We start from the raw sequence: 12,519 nt of genomic DNA on the forward strand, positions 1-12,519 counted from the left end.
TTGCACAACATGAATGTTTTTAAAGTTTGTATTCACTGTAACAAATTTTTATTTTATGAAACAGTATGTGTATTACATGTATGTTGGCTTAATGACAAAAATGTCGAATAAAAGCTTTTACTACTACTAAAAAAACAAAAGTACCAGTAACAACTCATCTGTTTGCATGCAATGACATACTGCGACTTAGGACCTCTTGCCACTGTTGATAACTAAGGGTGATGAAAAAAGTTACAGGTGGCGACGAGGAAATAACTACACTTGATCCCATTAAGCGCGCGTTTTTACGACTGATTTCTTGGCAGAAAGATATCCGTTACATTATGCAGATATTCATTAATTTGTACCAGATATCGCGCAAGAATTAATAGAAGTCTGACGGCCTAATAAGAACAGACACTCAATCTTTTAGGCACCCCGAGAAGATTTGAGAATAAAAGGCTTTATATGCACATTCTAGTTCTTGCAACTTGAGACCCTAAAGAAATCAGACAACTCAAATAAATATTTGAACTGTACAAAAGTACCTGCTTTTGCAGTTTCAGAGGTGTCAGAACACGTATCTTCATGAGGAGGTGTGCTATGAATTCCAAGTGTAGCTCCAGCTTTTTCCTTAACCGCTGTCAATCCATGACCTGTTGTGAAAAGTAATGAAACTGCTGTCAGAAAAAGCAGCAAGAAAATGCAACCGCACTGCATTAAAAATACGCTGACCATAACGTTTTACTTGAGGAAGACAGGTTAAATATATGAGCCACTGCAATTTCAAATAGATTTTTACTAGTTTGTTCTACTGTTCGGTTTTCAGTAGTTTTGTTCAGGGTTGGACTGACCTATGGGGCATAGAGTTTGCCTCACAGATCAGTGTACGGCTGTTTGTGGGTATGTTTTGTGTTCTGTCGGCCTGTTTTTACTGTTGATTTTTCTGGTATTGCTACAAATATTGACAGTAGCAAGTATAAACGCATGCAGTGTCCCATACCTAGCAAAACACCTATACTGCTGGCCTATACGAGTTTAGAAAGTCCCTGATTTGTAAACGGGGGCCATTTTTTTAGGCATCTGATTCATTAATTGGGCCACTTTTATTTGGTGCCGGGCCTGTTTTTTTTGTACTAGTCCGACCATGGCTTAGATCTTAGTCTACCGAGAAACATTTCTCCATGGAGGGCTATTCGCTCTGCAGTCAGGTCACAGCCTCTCGTCTCATAAAGGGTTTGCAGCCACTAACACTTTGCACCTTTTTATCCTGGGCTTCTTCTGATACTCCACCGGCTGATGTGATGCTGCAGGAAAGTTCATGCCCATCGTTTACTGGGTAGCTGATAATGTGTGGGGAATTCATCATTAGTCCATAATGCAGGTGTTCAAGGAATCCTTGCGGCCTCCATGACCTCATATTGTATAGTCGGTGACCCCATTTCCCTATAGCACTACTTCCTTCCCCACCCCCTCAAATCCCATATCATCAGAGCATCACACTGGGCTCCCATCCAGCTGCTTGGAAATTCGAAGGACGAGCCCCACTTGATTCACTGCTGAGTAAGAAGCAACATCTTTGGCCATGTGTGTCCTTTGGCCACTGGATTCTTGACTTTGTAACATTTGTAGAGTTTGGAAAGTGCAGCTGGCTGTGACTAGATGTGTACCCTCACGTATCTGTTATTGACAACTCAGTGGCTACACCACAGTCAGCTGTGACTGAGGGCAGGAATAAACGTTTAATCATACCCACAAACATGACGCGGCAGGTCTAGTCCCTGCAAGAGGAAATGACCCCATTCCCGCTGTGTATACAAACTTGTAAACGTAACGACATGGAAGCACACCAGGCAGTTCCAATGTAACAGGAAGTATTTCTATAGTGAAGTTTCAAAAGAGGCCGTACAGTGTGTATATCTTAGCAACAAATTCACAAGTAAGAGGGAAGGTAGTGCTAACAAGAAAACACTAATACAATACAATATAAAAAACTTAGTTATATTTAATAGATATTCATATTAAAAACAGCATGTCTTGCAAAATCAACAAAACATAACAATCAATAACACACACATAATTGTACATAGATATCACAGAATTTATAAGGTTAATCAAAAAATTAAAAGAGAACAAGGAGTGGCAAACAGAATATTTCCGACGCGCGTTTCGGCGTTTCAAAGACGCCTTCTTCAGAAACCACAAGTATGTCTGTAAAAATATATAAGAAACAACATATACACATAATCAATAACATCTAATGACACATTTTAAAATGTAATCATTTTATCACCTTTTAAATCAAAACATTTTAAAACCTTATTTGCACAACCAGTATCAGGCAAATAACATTGCCTGACAAGTTCCCTGAAGAGCACAAGTTCCCTCTTTACTACAGTAATGCAAGCAAATATCAGAACACATTATAGTCATGATAAAGTTATATTTGAGCAGTCGTTATCCAAAAAATTCTTCTGAAAAGGCAATGGATCAAAAGCCCTCCCACCTTTAAGTTGGCAAGAATTATGGCAGGGGGTGAGGATGTCAGGGCAGTCAAGATTGATAAATAGAAAGAAGATTGTACTTATAGTAGGGCATCCTACTTCTTTCATTGGATTTGGAACTAACATCTAATTAATCTAAAGGCTTCCTATCACAGCACGATAATGCTATCAGGATCGGTGTTCTTAGCACATAAGTGCTCTCCAATCTATGAATCTGTTATAGAACTGATATTTCCTCCCTTTTCACAGTGTGTTAAACTGTACACTCTATAGCTGATATTTATCTACATATAAATGCGACTGATATTAGTAGTACAGACAGATTGGAATTAAAGTTATTGGCCTATTTTGATAATCACCATGTATCTTGACTGCCCTGACATCCTCACCCCCGCCATAATTCTTGCCAACTTAATGGTGGGAGGGCTTTTGATCCATTGCCTTTTCAGAAGAATTTTTTGGATAACGACTGCTCAAATATAACTTTATCATGACTATAATGTGTTCTGATATTTGCTTGCATTACTGTAGTAAAGAGGGAACTTGTGCTCTTCAGGGAACTTGTCAGGCAATGTTATTTGCCTGATACTGGTTGTGCAAATAAGGTTTTAAAATGTTTTGATTTAAAAGGTGATAAAATGATTAAATTTTAAAATGTGTCATTGATGTTATTGATTATGTGTATATGTTGTTTCTTATATATTTTTACAGACATACTTGTGGCTCCTGAAGAAGGCGTCTTTGAAACGCCGAAACGCGCGTTGGATATATTCTGTTTGTCACTCCTTGTTCTCTTTAAATTTTTTGATTAACCTTACAAATTCTGTGATATCTATGTACAATTATGTGTGTGTTATTGATTGTTATGTTTTGTTGATTTTGCAAGACATGTTGTTTTTAATATGAATATCTATTAAATATAACTAAGTTTTTTATATTGTATTGTATTAGTGTTTTCTTGTTAGCACTACCTTCCCTCTTACTTGTGAATTTGTTGCTAAGATATACACACTGTCTTTATCCCGGTCCCAAGGAACTATCATTCCGCATCGGGGGGCCTTGTTGTTCACACCACACTCAAAAGAGGCCTATACATTTCACAATAAATAGGTTGAGAAGTATATGAATAAGGTCAAGAAAGGGAAAGTTGTATGTACATCTTCTAGCTCAGGAAAGATATTACTGAAATAGAAGGTTATCCTGATATCTTTGTTGTTATAGGGTCATAGCATAAGATACAATGCAGTAGGAGGAGGAAGTGATTGTCTACAGTAGCGTTTTTTCAAAATGTGATTACATTATTTTTGCCACTAAGTATGAAGTACATTTTTAGGCGTTGTCCTTTCAGACGCCTTAATTGTGTAACCTCTCTTGCATTGCCACAGGATGACTTGCAAGGAAATTTACGAATGACAGCCAACAGAATATAGAATGCCATACTGCTAAAGGAATGATACATATACAGTTCACAGATTTTTTCAGAAATCTCTAGTGGAAAAAACACACAACACATACAACTTGTTATTCTTCAATATAGAGTAATTTCATAAATGTGTTGGTAAATGTACCTCACTCAGTCCGTTGAAATACTAGCCCAAAATTAACTTTATTTTTATTGCCTTAAATCAGTAGAAGCACATTATGAACACTGACTAGTGGGAGAGTAAGCTTACCAACATGAACACTCACAACCATAAACGTCTCTAAATCTAAAGCATCTTCAGCCACCCTTTACTTAAAGGATCACTAAAGGCATTTAAGCGTGACTGCCAATTAGTTGAGTTAAGGTTATTCATCTTGGACACAGACCAGTGTCCAAGATATTTTAATCCCAGCAAAGTAGATGAAGAAAAACATGAACACAGGTATTGACAGCAGAGAACGACCACTTGAGCCGTCTAGTACCGCAGTCCAGCCTTCTTAACCTTTCCCCGTCTTTGCTTTTATACTATGATTACTCTCTCGCTTGTCCAAATCTCTGCTCTGTAATCTGAGGGATTACCAGGGAGTAGCACACATGCCTTATCTGAGGAGAGGATTCATTACATTAAGGAAGCCCTTGGTAAAACAAAGGATTCTTGAGGGAAGTGCGGTGAATTAGTACACATGAGAAACATGTCACAGGAAGGACGTCAACACGGGGATCCTGTCTATCAGTAGGATGCTGACTCTGCAGCTGCTGTGCTCATGCAAATGGTGAGGGGACACCTACTGGCCAAATGCAAAAGAGGATCTAGCACATCAAATGTTCCCAGGGGCAAAAAGTATGGTATGTGGTGTGACTGAGAGCCATAATGATGCCAGCAGGGCAGAGTTTAGGGAGATTAGGGAGATGGGGTGTAAGGTCAGCTTCAGGGAGGAAAGCATGATCACGATGTGTGGTCTGTGAGCCATGGATTTATTTTGAGGGTTTCATTCCATACTGGCCACTAAAGTAGGCCTAGTCACTAAGAGAGATGTAGATTTAACATTACTATGTTATGTTGTATCTGAGTTACTATTGCTCTACCTCACCCAGGAGTAAGTCTTCTCTGCCTGCTTTCAAGTCCTTTGGTGAGTCAGGTGTACAAAGGAAGCAACTTGATTATTGGATTGGAATAAAATAGAAGCTTGGGCCTCACAATCTCCTTTTAGTCTCTTATCTGTACATTTTGGGAGTTTTTAGAAACAGGCTCAGCCAAAGTAGTGAGTGCCATAAAAATCCTTAATAGAGACCCCTCAACAAGGTATGCAATTATCTGAGATGGGCAGACACAAACACCCAACCTCCGCCGATAGATGTGGTACAGTGGGAAAATATAAGCCATGGCACTAGGACATTTGATGTTTAATCCTGGATTTACCACTTTCCCCACTGATGCGGATTGTGAACTCTGTATTAAAAGTCTGGGCAAGTTTCACAAGACAGTGTTTTTTCTTTGGTGAGAGTAGTCCCTCAATCTTACTGTCAGAATCACTCACACTCCACTTTTGTAATGAGCAAGATGAAAACTATGGAACCAGAAAATGTGCTTTTTATTACTTCTAGCATCCTCTTGTGACAAATTGCGTGCTCTTGAAATCACTTTTTGAAACTTATTTCTATGTTCCCTGTTTTTATTACAGAGCTAGGAAAAACTCAATTCAAACTAAAATACTGGTAGTAGGTATCTCATAGGAAAACATGACTGTAACCGAAAAATCCTTTGATTTTACTCTTGTGGGAGAAAACAACCAGTCTCACAGTGCACTCACTAAAATGTGATGGCGTAAGAAAGCTATGGACCTTAAAACAAGGTGTCCTACTCTTTGGTATTAGTACTCCAGATTCACCAGATTGTTTGATGGACAAATGATGCCCTTCATATGCCTTTGTCCCTATAATTGTCACAATGTGACAGAAGTGAGCATGTGAGAGAGCTCGAGCTAAGTTTGAGCCAGATGCCTGGCTCAGCTTGAAGTTCTCTTGTATCCTTGAGTGCAAATAAAACAATCCGAGCCTTCATGCGGCTTCTGTCTGATTCACATGCTCTAATCTCATGTGACAAGAATTAAAGCCAGAGCATGAACTTTATAAAGAATTACAGCCAGAGCAGGAACTTTTTAAAGAATTAAAGACAGAGCATGAACTTTTTAAAGAATTAAAGACAATGAGGAACCGGATCTAGAACAACTCGTGACTGCTCAAGGTGATGGACCAGGGACACAATATTGCTAGGGTTATCAGCTTCCAGAAGGAAAAATCTGACGTGCCAATGTTGACAACTTCTATTTGTATGAAAGATTTTTCAGTACGAGCATATAGGGCAATCTCTCATTTAATAAATTCACATTTTAGACACATTATCAATGAGATGGCTTTTGAAGACTGTTTAGAAAAGCTCAATGTCTGATTCTGTTCAGGGATTCAAGTAACTGAAGACAAATAATGTACACACTAGTGTATTTATTCACTCTGAAATGTGACGTGGAATCACGATGACTGCTTTACTATTCATAAATTATATTTAGCTGTTGTAATACTTATACCAGAAAAGCAAAATAATGGTTTGAAATATCTATAGGAAAATGAACATTAGAGTAAAAACAACACCACAAGTAGCTAGGCTATAATCATTGCTGCTGCATCTTAGGTTCTCAAAATGCACTTCACTGATGAGGCCCTACAAGAGAAAAACTGGACTGGGTTGGTGTGTGCTCCTGTGCAGAGGGGATGCGGCATTGCGGTTTGTGGTTGATGGTTCCTACTGAAGCAGGACCAAGGCTGAATAGCATATGAGGACTACCCTTCTGTGATGACACAAAAACAAAAATAGTGGGATGAAATGTGCCCAGACAAATTACCAGTGCCCAAGATAAATTCAATTACTCACGTCCATGACATCATTTTGCTGTTTATGTGAGTAGCCCTGGGTGGCATTGTTATCCCCAAATGTGTTGCTTATTCTTCCTTAGGGATTGAAGCTTCTCCTCACTTATGGGGCTAAACAAGACTGAGGCAGTTCTGTAGTTGGCTGTGTTCCTGTGCAGAGGGCACATATCTTAGAAGTTTTGGCTGGAGGTATCCCATTGGAGGTGGTCGAAGGCGGCTTTCCACTCCTTCTGTGATGGCAAAGAAAATCTACAAATGACGTTTTTGAAATTTGTCAAGAATAATTTCCAGAGGACTAGGTAAATTCAATTGTTTCCATCCATCACATCTTTTTTTTTTTTTTTACTATGTAAGAACCAAGAAATTGTGTGGGTATGCCCAGACAGGGGATCCCTTACTGACTGTCATTGGAACTCAAGCTTCACCTCAGTAAGGAGATGATCTATCACATTGGTTTGCTTTCTACAAACTAGTTTTTGGTGGAGTGGGGCGGGAGCCAGCCTCCACCAGGGGGCCGCCATAGAACAGACCATTACAGGTCAAGAGGAGTCGGGGTACCATCAATGATATGATGCTATTCCTAACCAACCACACCATATGAAGTAAGAATCAGATCATTTAGAACCCTGTTACAGTCTACAAGGAGGCACAAGCTGTATCTGGCATCAATTCTGACACAAGTTCCTATTAGGGTTTTAGTGGAAATTGCACTCAATCCTTAATTTGTGAGCCAAGCTCCACCATGTCCAATCAGCTAGAACTTGTCTTTTTAACAACGGCACACCCATCAACGCCTCCAAAAATGGGTGTAATTACTGGTTGCACATCTTATTCTCATTTCTATCCCTGATGCTACTAAGCAGGTGGAAACCAACATCAATTCTATTTTCTGGAGGGTGTTCTTGCACATGCGTTTCACGGTCCGGTCTCATTGACGGTGTTGATGTGCGTTTCAAAGCTTGTAAACACAAAATAGGTCTTAATAGATTAACCATAGATAAAGTTATGGTGTAAGTACAGAACACCTGACCGAAACTCCAAGAAGGGGCAGATTCACAAGGATCACTAGTCAAAGAACAAGGCAGTTATAGAGCTGCATGAAGCTGTGGTGTGATTCCCCATTGAGCACTGGCGAGTACACAAATGTGTTGGTGCGCGCATAGGCTATCTGCTGCGGGGTGCACCCAAAAGGGTCGGGCTGGCCAGAAAGTAGGCCCTGTCACCAAAATAAAAGTGGCTCCAATTAGCGAATCAGGTAGCATAAAAAAGTGGCCTACATTTGCATATCAGGACAGTTTCGAACTTGTAAAGACATGCTCCATAGTTCTTTTGCAAAGTATGGAAGGCTGCATGTATATATGCATTGTGCATCCAATGTCCGTGTTAATTTCATGGAAATTACCATTACAAACGGCCCAACAGCCCATTAAACATAGCATAACGTGTATTTGTAAAGCTCATGTTCACCCAAGGGTATCTTGGCACAGAATAACAGATGTTTATTGTTACCCAACTCAATGTTACTCATTTTATCGACCTCGGAACGATGAAAGGCTGGGTGGACCCGCCAGGATTTGAACCTGTGACCTTGAGGTTGAACACAGCCCCCTACAGTGGACGCTTTTGTCCACTAATCCACCAAACCCGAGCGAAAACAGGACCACAACTGCCAAGAAAGTGATCCACATACTCACTTGTTGCACCAGACCTTCTAGCACTGCTAAATTGCGCTACAGGTCTGTCCGACCCCGTACACAAATAGCTCATCTTCAGGAGAGGGGGTTTGATTGTGTTTGTTATTGCCCAGTAAACAGGGACGAGTAAAGCAAAGGGCAGCAGATACCAATACCTGCTTTCTATTTCATGATAAACTCTGACATATTGATCTCTTCTTTACAGGGACAGGTTATTACCATGCCACAGTGAATGTTGCTGTATAGACTGACTTTGGAGGAGCAGGGCGCATTCCTGGAGCGATACCTCCCGTGCCCCTATAAACCAGAAGTCCTACAAGTGATGATCGCAGTTGGACTTTGTAATGTGTCACATGACACACCCTGTAAAGACATACAGCATGACACACATGCACGCAACCTAGCGCCAGGCGCGGCATCAGGGGAAAGGTTAATTGAGAAGCAGCAGAGTGGCAGTGTGCACGGACATCCTGACTGGCGGTGTAGACACCGAAGCCTGCTGGAGGGACACTCCTGTTGTTGCCAGTATCCAAGCAACAAAGCACAGGCAACACAACAAGGCTGCCAAGCTGTCCCGCATCCTCCTGGCACACGGGACACGGCAGAGCACCACAGCCAGAGAACAGGGCGTGGGCGTGATGGTGTGCTTCTTTCACCAGGGGGGACGTGGCCCAACAATCTGTGCAGGAGGGAAAATCTAGCAAGTGCAGTACTTTAAAACTCTTGCAAGTAAGAACTAGTTTCTTTGGTGAACAAGAGGCATATGACTACCTTGCCCTTCAAGTAGAGAAACAAAGCACGTTCTACTCCACCCACAGGGACTAAAGACAACGACAATAAAAAAAGCAAATATAAAGGAAAGGGCACCAAGATAAATATTGCGCCACCCGACCGACGACGTACAACTACATCACAGCGAACCCCATAACACCCACAGAGATTGCAAAGTGACATTAGGTGGGACACCCATAACATCCCTCATTGACTCAAGGGCATCAGTGAATGTAATCAGCAAAACATAATTTCAACAACTGTAATGCCACCCATACTGTTACCATGACGGTCAAAATGTTTGCGTACAGGGGACGACACCTATCCTACTGGAAGGGACGTTCCACTGGAATGCCACCCACTAGGGATCACCCTATGAGACTAAGATTCGTCAATGTCAAATTCTGCGATTTCTAAATTGCGAGAAAAAGCGAATCGCAATTTAGAAATCGCAGAATGGCATTCATGAATATTTGCGAGAAAAAAATGCGAATCGCAATCTGCCGCAATCGGCGATTGTGAGTCACCAGAAATCGGTAAATATTCGCAGATTCGGCCGATACCCGTGTTGAAATTGCGATCTCGCAATTACCGAAATCGCAAATTGTGATCTCGCTAACTGCGAGATCGCAAAAACGGGAAGTCGCATCCTGAGCACAGTGATGACATCACAACCAGGAAGTAGGCAGGTTCCACCCTCATTCAGCAGTGAGAGGCTGAAGTAGAAACAGCAGTGTCAGAGCTCCTCTCCAGTGTGCCTACAGGAGTAAAGCAGGAGACACCCCAGTGGCAAGCATGTCACAGGATGCAGCAAGTGGATCTACCAGTGGGAGAAAGAGGAAAATAAAATTTTCAGAGCAAGAGCTCGAATACTTAATTGAAGGAGTCTCTAAGGACCACAATTGGCTTTTTGGCAAAGACTCCAGAAGGGTGCCTGAGGCCGACAAAAGGCGGATATGGTTGCGCATCCGCGCAAAAGTGAACTCCGTGGGAGTGACCCAGCGCTCCGTGGACGAGCTCAAAAAGCGATGGTATGACCTCAGAGGGCGGGCAAAGGAGAAGATTGCGGAGAGGCTGGGGGAGCGTGTGGTGACAGGTGGAGGGGAGCCCACTGTCCCACCGAACACACCACTGGTGGACCGAGTGGAGGACACCATCAATCCGCAGGCATACGTGGGTGTGATCCAGCTTGACTCCTCCCGACCCACCCAAGACACACCAGGTAAATGCCATGCGACTGCGACCCCCTGTCCCTTAACAATGTCCATGACTCCAGTGCACCCCATATCAAACCCCAGTCATGCAGCCAAAGCACATCACTAAAGCGCGATTGCCTTGTGGGACATGTAGTCTGTCCACAATTACCATACTGCACCATTAAGCCAGACATGTCAAGTGAGAGTCAATCCTGCAGCGAGTCAGGGAATGGTAGTCTGCATCCATGTAGCAAGCCTAAATGTGTAAGAAACATGTCACTAATCAACGTCCACTTTACATCACAGGTGGCGCTGATGTCCCCAGCACAGACAGCGATGCCCTGGTAATTGAGGACATCACGGAGGACACAGAGGGAGACACACATCAAACCTCACAGCCCGGACCATCAGGGCAAGCTGCCGCACCAGCGGTCATCCCACCACCTGCCCCTGTGGCCAGTGCCACCGCTGTGCCAACAGGCGCTGCAGTACCACCGCGCGTCATACAACCATCAGTGGGGCCTGCAACACCAGCAGCAGTTCGCCAACCAACCCGCCGCCCTGCGGCTGTGAGGAGCCAGACCAGCGGATTGGCAAGGGAGCAGCGCAACAACAATTCCCGCGCTGGCAGGGGCCGAAACGTGCGTCCAGGTGGGCTCTCCATTGAGCGCAGAATGCTACATGTGCATCAAACCCAGGCCCGTCATCTTGCCGCCATCCACCATCCACAAGACCGCCCGTAATGTAGCACACATGTCAGACCGTATGGATAGGATGACAGCTGCTTTGGAGGCCAACACACAGGCCATGTTCAGCCAGCGGGATCTCAATCGCCGCAGACACCGCCAGCTGCTGACCCGCCTGTCAGCGTACACGCGGTCTAACTACATAATTGGGAACGCAACCTCCAAGCTCTCGCGATGCTCCTTGGCAATGCAGGTCCAAATGGTCCAGTGCTGCCAGGACATCGCGAGAGCTCTGGAGCAGGTGTCAACAGCAGTGCAGGGCATGCAGGCTACCGGCCATGGCCAGGTGGGGGGGCTGACAACACCAGTGAGGCTACTTCCAGCCATAGCAGCCAGTCCGTTCCACCAGTGGTATCACCCCGCCGCAGCAGCAGGCCCTCTGCTGCCTCACGGCCAAATCAGGAGGAGGACGTTGAAAGGAGGTTGGGGGCAACTACCCGGAGGCAGCACTGAACAGTTGAACATTAGCATGAGGGTACATGCTGCCGCTACAAGCATGCCCTCCAGACGAATAGACATATGACGCAATATGTCATTCATGTACCAGTTAGCAAAATGCCCAGTTTATTGTGCAGTAACAATTACAAAAATTCTGACTAACTTAATCTGACTCATGTCATTATTAATGTTGTCATGCATGAGTTGAGTAATGGGTGTGGGGAGTGGGTGCACTAGAAATAGTTCATGCAGATTTGGTTGCGGCGCCTGTGTCCTTCTGCAGGATTCTCACCGCGTGCGTGACGCACATGTGCAGGTGGTCGGTTGTCCCCTTCCGACTCACTGCCAGAGATGTCTACAGGTATCCTGCGCTTGGTAGCAATGTTGTGGAGGATTGCACACACGGACACGATGCGGCAGCAGGCCTCTGGCTCGTATTTGATGGCCCCACCAGTCTTGTGCAGTATGCGGAATCTGCTCTTCAAAAGGCCAAATGCCCTCTCAATACAATTTCTTGTGTGTATGTGTGCTGCATTGTAACGCCGTTGCTGTGGTGTTGCAGGGTTGAGGTATGGTGTGAGGAGGTACTCACAGAGAGCGTAGCCGCTGTCACCTGAATGATAGGAGCAAAGGGTGAGTGCCTGTGCTGCGCATCTACATTATTACAGTGTAATATTGTGGGGATTGTGTACTTACCCAGTAGGTGTCCTTCACCAAAGTCTCCCCATGCCAGTCGTGTGTGAATGCCACTGTGCCGGAATATGAAGGAGTCATGTGTGCTCCCCGGGTACTGTGCCACTATGTCTGTGATGATTGTCTTTGCATTGCACACCATCTGGA

At 43.7% G+C, this 12,519-nt stretch overlaps 1 protein-coding gene across 1 annotated transcript in view; it reads right to left on the reverse strand.

The window, feature by feature from the left end:
• The window catches only part of FAM114A1 (family with sequence similarity 114 member A1), a 226,055-nt gene that overhangs the window by 180,641 nt on the left and 32,895 nt on the right, over positions 1 to 12,519 (reverse strand). Inside the window, exon 4 of the mRNA XM_086963982.1 lies at positions 528 to 635. Within this exon, the coding sequence (XP_086820108.1) occupies positions 528 to 635 (108 nt within the window). The remainder of the gene's footprint in view (positions 1 to 527; positions 636 to 12,519) is intronic.

Source organism: Lissotriton vulgaris, chromosome 3_2 (genome assembly GCF_964263255.1).
Source record: "Lissotriton vulgaris chromosome 3_2, aLisVul1.2, whole genome shotgun sequence".
NCBI lineage: Eukaryota > Metazoa > Chordata > Amphibia > Caudata > Salamandridae > Lissotriton > Lissotriton vulgaris.